This window comes from Eptesicus fuscus, chromosome 5, assembly GCF_027574615.1.
Source record: "Eptesicus fuscus isolate TK198812 chromosome 5, DD_ASM_mEF_20220401, whole genome shotgun sequence".
In the NCBI taxonomy this organism is placed as follows: domain Eukaryota; kingdom Metazoa; phylum Chordata; class Mammalia; order Chiroptera; family Vespertilionidae; genus Eptesicus; species Eptesicus fuscus.
The window spans coordinates 64032554-64050220 of record NC_072477.1 but is presented as its reverse complement, the minus strand read 5'-3'; the positions used below and the strand labels follow the sequence as shown (position 1 = coordinate 64050220).

At 43.0% G+C, this 17667-nt stretch overlaps 1 protein-coding gene across 2 annotated transcripts in view; it reads right to left on the bottom strand.

Moving 5' to 3' along the window:
- Positions 1-6271, bottom strand: part of TGM5 (transglutaminase 5) — a 33251-nt gene extending 26980 nt beyond the window's left edge. Inside the window, exons 1-3 of one of the 2 annotated variants that reach the window (XM_008143054.3) lie at positions 6262-6271; positions 580-759; positions 236-481 (exon numbers count right to left, since the gene is read on the bottom strand). In XM_008143054.3, the coding sequence (XP_008141276.2) occupies positions 236-481; positions 580-759; positions 6262-6271 (436 nt within the window). The remainder of the gene's footprint in view (positions 1-235; positions 482-579; positions 760-6261) is intronic. The other variant, XM_054715560.1, reaches the window with a different exon arrangement.
- Positions 6272-17667: the final 11396 nt, after the last annotated feature.

The following is a 17667-nucleotide window of genomic DNA, read 5'->3' as shown; positions in this document are numbered from 1 at the left end:
AGTTTTCCTTTTAAGCAAAGATGACTTGGTTCATAATTTTAAAATTCTAGATAAGCAAATAAATAGCAATTTATCCCTCCCTGCTTTTTGGTGGTTGGGAGTGAATGCCTAGTGCATGGGATTGGGGAGGTTTGTGGGTTCCCAGGGAGCAGGGTCTAGATCCTTGATCCTGGCTCTCTGTGGCATTGACACAGGGGCGGAGACAAGGGACCCCCACACAGGCACCCTGCCTTACCTGAGCACCAGGGATTGAAGAGCAGAATGAATTCCCCGAGCTGGTAGGCCGTGACAGACCCCTGGAAGGAGTCAATGTGAACCTTCAGGAGGTACCGACCTACAGGCGCCATGGGAGGGGCATACAGGCTCACCTCCAGGGAGCTGGCCCTGCTGGTCTCCAGTGAGGCCATCCAGGGGCTGGGGCTATGACGACCTGCCAGGCTGAACACAGCCCGAGTCCCCTTGGCCAGGTCAGGCATCGGTCCTGGGAGGGAAGCAGAGTTGAGGCCCTCTGAGGAAACCTCCCAGCTCCTGCCACTCTGATCCCCACACCCTCCCCTGTGTGCCAGCAGGGGTTCTCACCAGTCTCAGCTATGAAGATGATCTTGTCCAGGTCTGGCTCAAAGCCCCGGTTCCTGAAGTACAGAGTGATGTTGAAAGCTTGGCCCCGGCGAACGATGAGGTGGTCAAAGCTGATCTCCTCCGTGTGGTGCCGCATGTTGTTCTGGGAGCTTTGGAAGTCTGTGACGGACAACTCCAGCCCTGCATTAGGGCAGCAGGGGCAGACGAAAGAGCAGGGTTATGGAGCATGGTCCAGTCTTGTCCACCACTTACTAGTTGTGCAAACTTGAGAAAGAAGTTTAGCCTTTCTGAGCCTCAGTTTCCAAGTCGGTAAAATAGATTCCATAATACCAGCCTTATACAGTTGGTATAAGGATTAAATGAGGCTCCGTACATGTATGTGCCTCCTTTTTACTTCTTTCCTCCCTTCCTTTCCTGCTTCTCTGACCTTCAAATCCTTCCTCCCTTATTCTCCTGGAGGGACATGGTTTTCTCTCTCGGTCCAACTCCTGTAGGACTGGCCAAGTATGTCTGTGCCCTCTAGCCTAGCATGTCCTCAGATTTACACCAGCATCCACTTTCTTGAACAAAAGTTGAGTTTCACTTTCTCCTGTACCAGCATCCAAATTTGGGAGAAAGTCCCTGGGTTAGCTGCTGTGCTTTTAGCAGTTCGCTGGCCTCCTGACTATACTAATGCATGTGCCCAATGCTTGGGGAGCTGTGATGCTGAGGTCAGCAAGGAAAGGCCCACTCCCAGCCTTCCAGAGTTTCTGCTAAGACACAGACTGACCTCAATGTCCTCCAGTGTACCTCCCGCAGAAGGGATTCATTTCTGACTTCTTCACATTTAAACACGGTCATAGCATGGTTCCCAGGCACATGGGATCACACACTTTAAATCACAGTTGGCTCAGCCATCTCCTTCTCAGTCTATATCCATTTATGTATCATAAGTCCCTTCACTCTTTCATTGAAAATGTCTGTGGTGTCCATCTGTCCCTTTCCACATTAACATAATTCCAACCTCCTCCCCTCACTCCTAGTGACAGTAACAGTCTCCATCATGTTTTCTTCTGTCTCTCCACATCACCCACCCCTTAACACATCACCAGATTACCTCTCCTCCAGACAACTTGATTATTCATTCTTTTGCTTTAAAAGCTCTGAGATACCCAATAGCCCACCATACAAAATGCACACTCCTTAACCTGACACTTAGGATCCTCCATACCTGGTCTTAACTTAACACTTGCATTCTCACTTCTCACCACTCTCACCATGGGTCTTCCTCTCCGTCTGATGTCTTCAAGCAAATGGTAGCCTTCCTGTCCATGTATTTTGCTGCTGCTGTAGCTCCAACTCAGAATGCCCTTCACTATCTAACCAAAGTCCACTTTTCCTCCAATGCCTGTTCAAGACCCACCTTCTCATAGAGCTTGTTGCATTTGGCCTAACCTTCTTCCCATCTTCACTTGATCTACAGCATGTAACTGTATCACTCATAGGGAACCTTAACTGCTTAATTGACAAGTTAATATGCTCATTTGTTCATTCACATCAACAAACTTTTACTGAGAGTCTACGAGATTTAGGCTCAGCATGAGATGTTCAGATATTTCTACAGTTACTTTTTTGTCTGTTTCCCACCACTAGATGTAAATCAATGGAGACAGAGACCTAGCTGTGTTGTCTCATATGTATTTAGATTTTAAGAAATATAAACCAAAACATTTGACAAAATCCAACATTCTTTCATAATGAAAATACTCAACAAATTAAGACTACAAGAAACTTCCTCAATAAACAAATGGGACTACATCAAAATAAAAAGCTTCTGCACAGCAAAAGAAACCATCAACAAAACAACAAGAAAGACCACTGCATGGGAGAACATATTTGCCAATGATATTTCCGATAAGGGCTTAATCTCCAAAATTTACAGAGAACTCATACAACTTAACAAAAGGAAGATAAACGATCCAATTTTTAAAAAATGGTCAAAGGATCTAAATAGACACTTTTTGAAAGAGGACATACAGAAGGCTGAGAGACATGAAAACATGCTCAAAGTCATTAATCATCTGAGAGATGCAAATCAAAACGACCATGAGGTACCATCTCACACCTGTCAGATTGGCTATCATCAACAAATCAACAAATGACAAGTGCTGGTGAGAATTCAGAGAAAAAGGAACCCTCGTGCACTGCTGGTGGGAATGCAGACTGATGCAGCCACTGTGGAGAACAGTATGGAGTTTCCTCAAAAAGTTAAAAATGGAACTGCCATTTGACCCAGTAATCCCACTTGTAGGACTATATCCCAAGAAAACAGAAACACCAATCAGAAAGGATATATGCACCCCTATGTTCATAGCAGCACAATTTACAATAGCTAAGATTTGGAAGCAGCCTAAGTGCCCATCAGCAGATGAGTGGATTAAACAACTGTGGTACATCTACAAATGGAGTACTACACCACTATAAAAAAGAAGGAACTTTTACCATTTGCAACAGCATGGATGGAACTGGAGAGCATTATGCTAAGCGAAATAAAACAGTCAGAGAAAGATAAATATCACATGATCTCACTCATATGTGGGATATAATGATCAACATAATTTGATGAACAAGAATAGATCTATCTAGAGACAAATCGTAGGGGAGGGGAGGGTTAAAGAGCAACCAAAGGACTTACATGCATTCATATTAGCATAACCAATGGACACAGACACTGGGGTGGTGGGGGCTTGCCCGGGCTGGGAAGGGATGGGGGAGAGGGTCAATTGAGGGATAAGGAGACATATGTAAAACTTTAGACCAGTGATGGGCAACCTTTTGAGCTTGGTGTGTCAAACTTCGCCAAAAAACTGAGCATAACTCGGGTAGTGTGTCACTTTGAGGAAAAAACTAACTCCAAGACTCTAGTCGCAAATGTTTCATCCTCAGGAGCAGCAAATGTTTCATCCTCGGCATGCGGCTGCGTGTCATCAGAAATGGCTACGCGTGTCAGTGCTGACACGCGTGTCATAGGTTCGCCATCACTGCTTTAGACAATAACAAAAAAGAAACTTCCTCAACCTGATAAAGGTTATCTTTGAAAAATCCACAGCTAACATTATACTTAATGGTGAAAGACTAGCTGCTTTCTCCCTAAGATAAGGAACAATACAAGAATGTCCACTCTTACCCCATCTGTTCACCTGGATGGCTATAACCAGAAAGAGAGAAAGCAACAAGTGTTGGCGAGGATGTAGAGAAATTGGAACCCTCATATATTGCTGGTGAGATTGTAAAATGATGTAGCCATTTTGGAGACAGTCCAGCAGCTCCTCAAAATGTTAAGCACAGTTACCATATGACCCAGCAGTTCCACTCCTAGAGATTCCACTCCTATACCCAAGAGATTGAAAACATATGTTCACACAAATTTGTACGTTAATGTTGATAGCAGCATTATTTATAACATCCAGAAAAGAGAAACAACCTGAATGTTCATCAACTGATTAATTAATGAAAGTGGTATCTCCATACAATGAAAAGAAATGCTGAATATATTATAACATGGATGAAAGTTGAAAACATTATGCAGAATGAAAGAAGACAAACACAAAGGCCACATATTATATGATTCAATTAATATAAAATATGCAGACTAGGCAAATTCATAAAGGCAGAAAGTAGATTAGAGTTTAGCAGGGGCTGGGATGAGGAGGATATGGGGCATGACTGCTAATAAGCATGGGTTTCTTATAAAAGAAATATAAGCATAATTTTCAGCACATTGTAGGTATTAAAAAATGTTTACTAGGTTGAATAAAGTTCTCTGTCTTTTGTATAATCACCCTGTACTTATTTCAAGTTTCAGGTTCAATGAACACCTTATTGTGGGCCTGTTTACGGTACTATGTGATAGGCACTGTCCTAGGCACCTTAAGACAGTTTTCTCATTGAATCCTCCCAACAACAGTGGAGGCATGAAATGTCATGTCATCCACACTTGGCATAGAGAAAACGAAGGTTTACGCAAATTAAATGTCTTGCCCAAAGTTAAAAGTAAGGTTACTGGCTCAAGTCCTGTGCTCTTTCCATTACCCAATAGCTACTGCCCATTTCCAGCCTTCACTCATGTTCAGAAAGGACACCCAACCCACTGCCAGTTGGGAAAGCACTTGACTTTTCCCTAGTGGTGGAACGAGAAGCTCATTCTTTTTGGAGATCAAAAAACTAGACAGTTGACTAGACAGAGATTGCTATCTGGTCCTGATTCAGCTTGGGCACGTGACCCAGACTACTCAGCAGGAGTAGTAGCATCTGCCTGACAGTGAGTAGTGGGGACAAAGCTCACCCTCTGGATGCATTCTGGGTCCAGTTAATATTAGTATCTACCTGTAACATAGGGATTATTCTTCAGCCCAGACACCAGATATTCAAGCAGGAGGTACATTTAACATTGGAAATATTTGTTCTTCTTGTTATGCAAGAAGAATGTAGTGAAATGATCAATAAAGTAGAAATAAAATGATAGGAAGAACTTTTAAAGTAATTGGTCTCAGTATCTAGCTAGAGAGATACTCCCACACAAGCACAAAGAGGTATAGATAAGAACTTTCATTGCAACATTGCTTATATAACTAAAAATTGGGAAGCAACCTGAATGCCTACAATAGGGGACTGGATAAATAAATTACTTACACCCATAATATAAAATACTATACAATGTAGAAAATAGTGAAAATCTATAGGTACTGAGTGGCATGGATAGAGCCCTAAGGCATACTGTTGAGGAAAAAAAAAGTCAAGCTGTAGAAAAGTATGTACAATATGATTATACTAGAGATATACAAAAAAAGAAGCCACATATACTAATATTACATTGAGTATGTGTGTGTGTGTGTGTGTGTATGTATATATATGTATATATATATGTGTGTGTGTGTGTGTGTGTGTGTGTGTGTGTAAGACTGGTAACAGTGGTTTCTCTGGAGGTGAGGCTGGGGGTAAAGGTTCTGACTATAGCTTTACCTGTAATTATTGCTTTATTTTATTCCAACTGTGTATATTTCTTGTGTAATTAAAAATAAAAAAATAAAAATTTAACACAAAACAGTAAATGAAGGTGAGTCTGTTACATTTGTAGAGCTTTATAGCTTATTCTTATGATTTCAACTAACCATTTAATCTTCATAGCAGCTCTTTCTAGAGAGAGGGAATTGATATAGATAGAAGGGTGGTGGTGAGAAGATTAGCTAAGATGAGGAAGAGACCTGAAGCAGGGAAAGAAGTGAAGATATGAAATTCAGAGACTTCTAGAGATGGAAGACAATGTCAAGATTGTCTTGTCCAACCTCCCTCGTTTTTTCAGGCATGAGGGCTGGGAACTGGAGAAGTGACTGGCTCAATGTCAAAGGGTCAGCTGGTGCAAAAGAACAGAAACCACGACCCCCTAATTCCTGATCCTGCCCTGTCCCATTGGGCTATAGAAGCCAGCATGTTGGCATGCAGCTGCTTGGCTGTGTTTACCTGCTGGCATCTCCAGTCTCCTAGTTCTTGGGCTACCAATTCTGAGGTTCCTGGAGTTTCTAATCTTTCTGCCTCTGTTCTTTATTTGCTCCCTTCTTCCTATGAATCCACCCTCACCGGACTTCCTACAGTCTCTCTGTCTTCTTGCCCCTGACCTCCAGCAGCTCCATGGGCCTGCCCTACCTTGTGCCATGATGGCAGCTGTCAGTTCTCTGGCTGCTCCCCACAGAATAGCAGGATGGCCTGGAGCTTCAGGAAACTGGTCTTGGAGTGTCTGCTTCACCTTCCATCCCTGAGACGCCAGGAGACACTGGAGGCGGGGCTGGATGCTGCACTGCCACCTGCTTACTGGGCAGATCACAACTGGTTTTCTTACTTGCCCTCAGGTTTTTCTTGGCAAAGTTGCTCTGGTAAGATGAAGTGTCAGGGCCAATGAACTGTCAGGGCCTTGTGCTATATGGGCTTTGAGCAAAGGCTGTGTGGTAGGTGCTGTGCTGAGAGGGAGGGAGCCAGGTGGGAGTGGTAAGCTGATGGGGCTTCTAGGGGGATGGAGAGAGGCTGCACTCCTGCAAGAAGGAGTACCAGGGCCACAAGACTACAGCTCACACTTGAGACACAAGCCTAGGACTCTGCTTGGCACCTGAGCCCTTTCTTTTATTCTGAAGAGTCACTTCCTGGACATCAAGTGCCATAGAGCCCACTCTGGATCACTTTAGTATGATTTTTTTAATATTTATTTTTTTGTCAAAGGTATTGTCTTGGGTAAGATCTGCCAAGTCCCAGGTGACTCTCAAATAAAAGCAGTAGAGGAAGAAAACTTGGGAAGATTCATGGAAGAGTTCTGGAAATAGATGAGAGAGTGGGAATGCCAGTGAGTGACCTTGATTCTAGTAAGAAAAGTACAAGTCCTTGGACTGAGTGTGTAAGGGAGAAAAGAACTGATGGGAGAAGAGAGACACAAAGGGGGAGGATTCTTCATAGGCAGGGGCTGGGACTCTCTGAAGAATCCACACCCACACCCACCCTTCCTTTCCCTCCTGTGGGACCCTTCTCCCTGTGTCCCCCTGCTTTCTAGGTTCCTTGTCCTCTCTTCTCAGGAACCTCAGTCACCAGCTCCCATCCTCCCTCCTGTATTTCCAACTCTCTCTATCCTCAATCAGAATTTAAAGTGTATTTATACATGTGTGTGTAGAATTCATTAACACACCGTCACCCACCTTCTATCCAAAGTGGAACTCCTGCCCGGCCGGTGTTGCTCAGTGGTTGAGCGTCGACCCATACACCAAGAGGTCACTAGTTTGATTCCCAGTCAGGGCACATGCCTGGGTTTCGGGCTCCTTCCCCAATAGGGGGCATGCAGGAGGCACTTGATCAATGTTGATGTTTCTGATGTTTCTCTCTCATCGTTGTTTCTTTCTCTCTCTCTCTCTCTCTCTCCCCTTCCTCTCTGTTTAAAATCAATATTAAAAAAAAAAGTGGAACTCCATCCCTCTCCCCTTCCTCCTGCATCCCTGGTCTTGGTGCGTGAGGACAGTGCCCACCCAGTCACTCTGGGAGAAACTGGTACCACCTCATTCTTCTCCAACTTCCTGACTTCCCTTAGCCCAGCAGTCACTGAGCCTTACCAATCCAACTCCTGATTATTTCCTAAAACTGGCCCTTCTCTGTGCCCTTGGCCCTGCCTTCCCTGAAGCCCCCACTTGCCTAGACAGCAGCTCCTAACGAGCCTCCCAACTATTTTTTTTTCCAAATGAGTTGCCTAAGTGATTTTTCTGAAATGCCAATTCAACCAGGTTGCTCAAGATACAACAGTTGGGTAAAGTCCAAACTTGTCAACATCACCCCCAAAGCCCTTCAGGATCTTTCCCTCCCAGCCTGGAATCCAGGCAGGCAAACCCCTTCAGTTACCCCATGGAGACTACTCTCCTGCACCTCCAAGTTCTTGAATGAGTTGGTTTCTCTCTGAAATGTTCTCCTCTCACTTGTCTACTTTCTTGTATCCAGGCTCAAGCATTGCCCCTGGGGAAGTCTTCCTGACTCTCTCTTCCACACCGGCTTTCAGGGGCAACCCCTTTTGTGTTCTCTATTAGCCTAATCATACTCCACATTATAAATACTTACCTATCTTTCCTCCTTAAGGGCATGGCCTGTGTCTGACTAGTATATCCCCAGTGCTTAATAATGATAGTGGTTAACAGGAAAACTACTAGTAGAACTAGTAATAGCTTTCACATTCCAGGTGCTGTTTTAGTTCTTTTTTTCTTTTAGATAACCAGGATAATGTGAATATAAAATTGAGCCCCTTTATTTGGACTTTATAACAAGGAAAACTTAGTAATAATTACATAATCAGGGGTGTGGTTATAATTAGGGGTGTAGGCTTCCTAAATGAACCAGGATGCATGCTTTATTTTATGACTGGATTAATGTGTCCTTGAGCCTTCATTATTTAAAACTCTGATGTATCTAAGGCTACACAGTGTTCATTATTCAGCAAGGGCATCATGTCTTGGGGTCTAGCACTGCTGGTGGAGGAGCCACCATTGTTGGGGTTTGCTGGCTGTTTATTGAGGCCATCAATGAGACCAGGCAGATGAACATGTTTGTTTTAGTTCTTTATGTGCATTATCCCACCTAATATTCACACCATTCCCATGAGCTGGGTACTATTATTATTCCTATGTTACAGATGAGAAAGACTTAAAGGCATTAAATAGTTTTCCCAAGATCACTCACTAAGAACTGGTGGAGCTAGATTTGGACACAGATAGTCATACTCTAGAGTCCTGTGTAAGTACTTAATGCATATCTGAAGCATGGTTGGTTTTCCAGTTCCTATCTGCTAACAGATGGAATAAATTAATTAAAAGATGATCCATGAATGAATGAATGGGTAAAGGCCTGAACCCATTGTCACACTAGCTGAGATGGGGAGGAAAAATGGACATGGAAGCATAACCAATGGACACAGACAACAGGGGGGTGAGGGCATGAGCAGGGAGGGGGGTAATGGGGGAGGGTAAGGACACACATGTAATAACTTAATCAATAAAGAAAAAAGAGAAATGGACATGGGCAGGTAAGCTTAATTGTGAGGGGAGGTAGGAAGTGAGTGCAGTTAGGCTGGGCAGGTCTGGAGAGGTGGGGTAGCAGAGAGAAAAATGCCCAATGGCTACCCAGCAACAACCTATTTCATGGCTGGGGCTAATGAGCTGACTTATAGATGCAGCCTATCATTTGATTCCTACAAATCATTTGTGGGAGAGAATGTGCTAGGGGAGGCAGGCAGCTCTGATCAGAGTGGCTTGTCTCTTGGTCCAGAGTCAGGGAGGCAGAGGAGAGTCAGGAAAGCTGAGCGAAGTTGATGAGAACCTTTCCATCTGGACAGAGACAAAGCTGTGACTTCAGGGAAGGGCAAAAGAGCAGATCCTGGGACACTCAAGTTGGGAGGTGTGGAGGCACCTGCCATCCCACCAGGCAGGCCAGCTCTAGCAAGGTGGAGGTGGGGAGCCTCCAGACCTTATAAGACTCAGAGAGACTAGGACCCTAATCCTGGTCCTGCCATGAATTCCCAGTATGGCCTTAGACAAGTTCCAGCCTGCTGGAGGCAAAGACCAACAAGTAGTTAGCATAATAAATGTGAGAGGTTCATCAGAAGGCTGATGGACCTTGGGCTTTAGCAAGGGCTAAAAGCTATGCACTGATAGTTCTGTCGAGACAATGGTGACTGAAGGCAATCTCCTAACCTGATAATCTTTTACTGTTTACCAAACCTTACCTTTGATATGTCTGTTTGCTTTGCTAAAGGGCAAATGTATATTCCAGTAAATAAAAAGCCATGGGTCCAGAGATTCGGAGAGCCACTCCACTAGAGGGTGAGGCCTCCACCTGGCTTTCCCACATGCCTTCTAAATTTATATTTCTTATCTAGTATATCCATTTGTGCATAGCCCCTTCTCCAGATTCTAAATCCTTGCTGCTAAAGGTTGTGGCACTAGCCTCCTTGTCTGTAGATTCAGGGTCCTTGGCTCTGTAGTGCCCAGGTCTGAAGAGAAGGTAAAGAGGTCCCGACATATAATTGCAAAGGGGAGCCAGAATTGAAAGATCCAGGTGGGATCCTTTGCCTCCTTCCTCTTTCCACCCCCTGAAATGGAGGCAGTGACCCAGGAGAGGTGATTAAACTCATCAGAGGACCTCTGCATATGATACCAAGATCTTTAGAATATTCTCATTTGATCTTCACTGCAACCCTCTGAGGGAAGAAAGGCCTGGCACTGTTTTATTGTTGCTATCATTTTGCAACTGAGGGAGCCAGGATCACACCATGACAGAGCCCAAACTCTGTCCAGAGCTCTCTCCTTTGTATCACACATGACATTGAATAGCAGGGACTCCAAAACTACCAGCCAAAAGGATATGAGGACAAGGTCTCTGTGACCGCCGCAGTGGGTGGAAAGACAGCAATCACTTGACAAGGGTGCTGTTGGCCTGGTTTGTGCCTCCTTGCTCCTGAAAATTTCTTTTGCCATATATGCATAACCCCTGGTCACTGACCATAGGGTGGTGAAGGCCTGGGGTGGGGGATGGGGTGGGGCTAGAAGAGGTCAATGGGGGGCAAAGGAGACATATAATACTTTCAACAGTAAAGACTAAAAAAAAAAATTCTTTTTCCAGAGTTTCTCTGTGAGCACAACTGCCTGGCCAGGTGACCCCAGCGGTTTGTTGTGGGATGAGGGGAGGGCCAGGACAGGAAGTGGAGCTGCTCAGGCCTAATCTCAGGGCACTCTCCAGCAGTGGCAGGGACCCCAGCATCCTGGGCCCTGGGAATACATTTTTAAAAGCCAATTTTTAGTTGGGGAGAGAGGAAATATTTGAAAGATCAACTATGAAGGCAGAGATGGCTAATATCCCCATGCCCCTGGGAGGCCCAGGAGAAAGCCTGCCCACTGATCCCCTCCAGTGACACAAGTCCCTGCATCACCAGACAGGAGGGACAGTGACTAAGCAAAGGAGGACCCACCACCCTGTAAAGGGAGCAAGTTTCAAATTTCCATAGGAGCCAGTTCAGGTTCCCGGTCTCCTGTGGGCGGGCAGGGAGCCACCTGGCACAGCAGTGACAGAGCCCCATAGAAATGCCCTCGGCACTTCGTGGGGACAGGTGCAGCTGCACACAGGGTGGAGTGTGGGTGTGCAGGCTCCTGCCCTTCCTGCCCAAAGCAGCCTGCAAAAGCAAAATGAATACAAAACAGAATGGAGGAGGAGCAGGGGCGGAGGGTGGAGAGAGGAGCCGAGTGAACCTGCAGACTCACCGAGCAGGTGAGGAGCGGAGGAAGAAGCCATGCCTGAGCATCCGCGGGAGGATGTGCTCCTTCTCGGCGCTTCTGGGTGGCCTCAATTTTCCACAATGGAGAGATGTCAATTTGTAATGATAACAATTTTTTTATTGAGTCATAATTGACACATAACCTTGTGTAAATTTTAGGTATACAACATGTTCATCTGAAACACTTACATATTGCAATATGATTACCTCCGTTACACCTCCATCATATCACATATCATTTCTTTTTTTGTGGTGAGAACATTTAAGATCGGAAGTATATAATACAGTATTGTTAACTATTATCACAATGCTGTACATTAGATCACCAGAATTTATTCTTCTAACTAGAAGGTTATATCCTTTAACCAACATCTCCCCATTTCTCCCATTCCCAGCCCCTGGTAACTACCACACTCTGTTTCTACAAGTTCAGCTCTTTTAGATCCCCCATACAGGAATACCTCATTGTATTGTGCTTTTGCTTTATTGAATTTCACAGATGTAGCATTTTGCAAATTGAAGGCAAGATTCTCCACCAGCAAAGAGATTACCACTTGCTTTATTGCAGTAGTCTGGAACCTAACCCGAAATATCCCCCAGGCATGCCTGTATAAGTGAGATCATGCAGTATTTGACTTTCCCCATTTGACTTCTCTCCACTTAGCATAATGCCCTCAAGGTCCATCAATGTTGTAGCAAGTGGCAGGATTTCCTTGTTTCTCATGGCTGCACAATATTCCATTGTGTATATATCACATCTTCTTTGTCCATTAGTCTAATGACACTTAGGTTGTTTCCCTATCTTGGCTATTGTCAGTGAACACGGCAGTACAGATATTTCTTTGAGATAGTGGTTTCATTTCCTTCGGATATATAACCAGAAGTGGAATTGCTGGATCATATAGTAGTTCTATTTTAAACTTTTGAGGAAACTCTATACTATTTTCTATGATGGCTGAACAAATATACATTCCCAACAATAGTGCACAAGGGTTCCCTTTTCCCCACATCCTCACCAACCTTTGTTATCTCTTGTCTTTTTTTGTTTGTTTGTTTGTTTGTTTTGTTTTTTAATCCCCAGCCAAGAATATTTTTCCATTGATTTTTAGAGAGAGTGGAAGAGAGAGGGAAAGACAAAGAGAAACATCGATGTGAGAGAGGTACATCGATTGGTTGCCTCCTGCGCGAGCACCGACCAGGACCTGAGCCGGGGAAGAGCCTGTGACTGAGATACATGCCCTTGACCAGAATCAAACCCAGGACCCTTTGGTCTGCAGGCCAAAGCTCTATCCACTGAGCCAAACTGGCTAGGGCTCTCTTGTCTTTTTTATGATAGCCATGTAATGATAACTTAAAAAGACACAATGACACACAAGAATAAACTCAAAATGGCTAAAAGACATCAAAGTACGTCACAAAACCATAAAAATCCCTGAAGAAAACATAAGCAGTAAAATCTCAGACATCTCACATGGCAGTATTTTCACTGATACATCTCCTAGAGCAAGAGAAACAAAGGAACAAATAAACAAATGGGACTACATCAAAATAAAAAGCTTCTGCAGAGCAAAAGAAATCATCAATAAAATGAAAAGGGAGCCCACTGTATGGGAGAACATATTCACCAATGATACTGTAACCAATAGGTTGAATCATTATGAGCGTTTATTCCAATACTGCCAGCAATACGGGAGAGCAGCAGGTCATCCATGGAAATCTGCTCTGCGCCCCACCATAAGCCGGCTGCCTATATTGGTAGCAGTATAAAGGAAAGTAGGCAAAAGGGCAAGTGGGCAGTTTACAGATATGCAAAAGGGCTGGGGGTCTTCAAAGGGCTTAGTGATATGCAAAGCCTGGGGTCCTCAAAGGGCTGATGATTCTGGTTTCTGCAACAAAATTGTTAATCTTTCCATGATAATAGGCAGCTGCAAATGGGGAGGAAGGGCTGCACTTCCAGGTGAGCTCCCAGGCCCTGAGTGCAGCTGCCAGCCAGGTTAGAATGTGCCGTCTCTAATCAGAACAAAAACAATCACGTTAACAGAGCATGATTAATATTTCTTACAATTCGGCTGGTTCCCCAACATTCTATTTCTGCCCCTATCAATACATCTGATAAAGGGTTAATTTCCAAAATGTATAAAGAACTCATACAACTCAACACCAGGAAGACAAACAATACAGTTAAAAAATGGGCAAAGGACCTGAATAGACACTTATCCAAAGAGGACCTACAGATGGCCAATACACATATGAAAAAAATGCTCACTAGTCATCAGAGAGAGATGCAAATTAAAATGACAATGAGATATTGTTATATTGTAAATCAGCGAGCTGAACAGAGGACGTCTTGGTAAGCCAAATTTGGAGTCTTTATTACGCCGGCGGTCTCAGAGGAGTAGCCTCTCAAAGTCTGAGCAAAAAAACATGGAGGAAGTTTTCCCTTTATACTTTCCCAGTGTCTTTGTCTCCCAAATATGGGATGGGGCTTCTGGACCTTTTGCAGGCTTTACAAAAAGCCCTATGTGCTGGGATGGGGGCAGCGAGACTATATCTCAAGGCCTGGCCTGGTGCCAGTATTGATAACTCCGTCTGGGGATTGTGTATCATTCATGATTAACGGCCTCTCTAAAATGGGCTTAGTACTTTGGGTAAACAGGTCTTGCGGGACCAGATAAGTGAGCTCATTTTCCCTGTTATTCGAGCAAGCGTGTTTACAGAAGCCAAGAATAGCAGCGTTAATTCACAGAACAAAGGACCATTTTAGTAGAAAATTTCAAACAGCAGTTTTTCCTATGCTTCAAGATCACACCTGTCAGAATGGCTACCATCAACAAATCAACAAATGACAAGGGCTGGTGAGGCTGTGCAGATGGTGCAGCCATTATGAAAAACAGTATGGAGTTTCCTAAAAAAATTAAATATGGAACTGCCATTTGACCCAGTGATCCCACTCTTAGGAATATATCCAACACCAATCAGAAAGAATATATGCACCCCTATGTTCATAACAGCACAATTTGCAATAGCTAAGATCTGGAAATAGCCCAAGTGCCCATCAGTAGATGAATAGATAAAAAAAGCTGTGGTACATTTACACCATGGAATACATGCAGCTGTAAAAAAAGAAGGAACTCTTATCCTCTGCAACAATATGGATGGACTTGGAGATTAATATGCTAAGTGAAATAAGCCAGTTAGAGAATGATAAATATTACATGATTTCACTTACATGTGGAATCTAATGAACAAAATAAACTGATGAACAAAATAGATCCAGAGACATGGATGCATGAAATAGACTGACAGATCTTAAAGGTGGAGAGACAGGAAGAAATTAACCAAAGAGCATATACCCATATATGCATAGCCCATGAACACAGTGTGGTGAAGGCCTGGGTGGGCTAGGTGAAGGGGGCAAAGGGCAAGAGAAATGGGGAACAGCTGCAATATTGACAACAATTAAGAAAAGCACGGCCCTGGCCAGTGTTGCTCAGTGGATAGAGTGTTGGCCCAGGGACTGAAGGGTCTTGGGTTCGATTCCTGATCGAAAAAAGCATGTACCTGTATTATAGGTTTGATTTCCAGCCCCAGTCAGTGTGCATGCAGGAGGCAACCAATGAATATGTCTCTCTCACATCGATGTTTCTCTCTCTCTTCCCCTCCTTCCTTCCAGTGTCTCTAAAAATCAATGGAAAAGATATCTTCAGGTGAGGATTAACAAAACAAACAAAACAAAAAAACAACAAAAAGAAAAAAGAAAGAAAGAGAAAAAGAAAGAAAGAAAGAAGAAAGAAGAAAAGAAAAGAAAAAAAAAAAGAAAAGAAAGGAAAGGAAAGAAAAGCACATGCACACAATGAAAGGGGGAAAGAGACCAGAAGATATATGGCAAAATGTTAGCAGAGATTTCTTCTGGGATGGGGGAGCCATCAGTGACTATTCTTTTATTTTTTTATTTTTTTATTTTTTTATATATATATATTTTTAATATTTTTATTGAGGTATTATAAGTGTACATATCTTACTATTACCCCCCACCCCACACCCACACATGCCCTCCCCCCCCAGAGTTTTGCGTCCATTGTTTATGCTTATATGCATGCATACAAGTCCTTCATTTGATTTCATAACTCCCCCACCTTTCCCAAACTTTCCCCCTGTACTTTGAAAGTCTGTTTGATGCTTTACTGTCTCTGTATCTATCTTTTTGTTCACCACTTTATAATGTTCTTTACTATCCCTAAATGAGTGAGATCATGTGGTATTTTTCTTTCATTGACTGGCTTATTTCACTTAGCATAATGTTCTCCAATTCCATCCAGGTTGCTGCAAATGATGAGAATTCCTTCTTTTTTATGGCAGCATAGTATTCCATTGTGTAGATGTACCACAGTTTTCCGATCCAGTCATCTGCTGATGGGCACCTAGGCTGTTTCCAAATCTTAGCTATTGTAAATTGTGCTGCTATGAACATAGTGGTGCATATATCCTTTCTGATTGGTGTTTCTAGTTTCTTCGGATATATTCCCAGGAGTGGGATTACTGGGTCAAATGGGAGTTCCATTTTCAGTTTTTTGAGGAAACTCCATACTGTTCTCCACAGTGGCTGCACCAGTCTGCATTCCCACCAGCAGTGCACGAGGGTTCCTTTTTCTCCGCATCCTCGCCAACACTTGTTGTTTGTTGATTTGTTGATGATAGCCATTCTGACAGGTGTGAGATGGTACCTCATTGTTGTTTTGATTTGCATCTCTCGGATAATAAGTGACTTTGAACATGTTTTCATGTGTCTCTTGGCCTTCCTTCTGTCTTCTTTTGAAAATATTCTGTTTAGGTCTGTTGCCCATTTTTTTATTGGATCATTTATCTTCCTCTTATTAAGTTGCATAAGCTGCCTGTAGATGTTGGAGATTAAACCTTTATCAGTGATAGCATTTGCAAATATGTTTTCCCATGCGGTGGGCTTTCTTGTTGTTTTGTTGATGGTTTCTTTTGCTGTAAAAAAGCTTTTTATTTTGATGTAGTCCCATTTGTTAATTTTCTCTTTAGCTTCCATTGCCCTAGGGGCAGTGTCAGTGAAGAAGTTCTTGTGGCATATGTCTGATATTTTGTTGCTTGTGGATTCCTCTAGTATTTTTATGGTTTCCCGTCTTATGTTTAAGTCCTGTATCCATTTTGAGTTTATTTTTGTGTATGGTGTAAGTTGGTGATCTAGTTTCATTTTTTTGCATGTATCTGTCCAGTTTTCCCAACACCATTTATTGAAGAGACTGTCTTGACTCCATTGTATGTTCATGCCTCCTTTGTCAAATATTAATTGAGCATAGTGGTTTGGGTCGATATCTGGGTTCTCTATTCTGTTCCATTGATCAATATGTCTGTTCTTGTGCCAGTACCAGGCTGTTTTGAGAACAGTGGCTTTGTAATACAGCTTGAAATCTGGTATTGAGATCCCACCTACTTTATTCTTCTTTCTGAGGATTGCTGAGGCTAGTCGGGGTCTTTTTTTATTCCAGATGAATTTTTGGAGAGTTCTTTCTAGGTCTGTGAAATATGCTGTTGGTATTTTGATGGGGAGTGCATTGAATCTGTAGATTGCTTTGGGTAGTATGGACATTTTAATGATGTTGATTCTACCAATCCAGGAACATGGTATGTTCTTCCATCTGTTTACGTCTTCCTCTATCTCTTTTTTCAGTGTCCTGTAGTTTTCTGCGTATAGGTCTTTTACCTCCTTAGTTAAGTTTATTCCTAGGTATCTTAATTTTTTTGGTGCGATGGTAAATGGGATTGCTTTTTTAGTCTCTCTTTCTGTAAGTTCATTATTGGTGTATAGAAAAGCCATAGATTTCTTGGCGTTAATTTTGTATCCCGCTACATTGCCGAATTCATTTATTAAGTCTATTAGTTTTTTGATGGAATCTTTTGGGTTTTTTATGTACAATATCATGTCATCTGCAAATAAGGACAGCTTCACTTCTTCTTTTCCAAGTTGGATGCCTCTTATTTCTTCTTCTTGCCTAATTGCGATAGCTAATACTTCCAGTACTATGTCAAACAGGAGTGGTGAGAGTGGGCATCCCTGTCTTGTTCCTGTTCTTAGGGGAAATGGTTTTAGTTTTTGCCCATTGAGTATGATGTTTGCTGTGGGTTTATCATAAATAGCTTTTATTATGTTGAGGTATGAGCCTTCTATTCCCACCTTGTTGAGAGTTTTTATCAAGAAAGGGTGTTGGATTTTGTCAAATGCTTTTTCTGCATCTATTGAT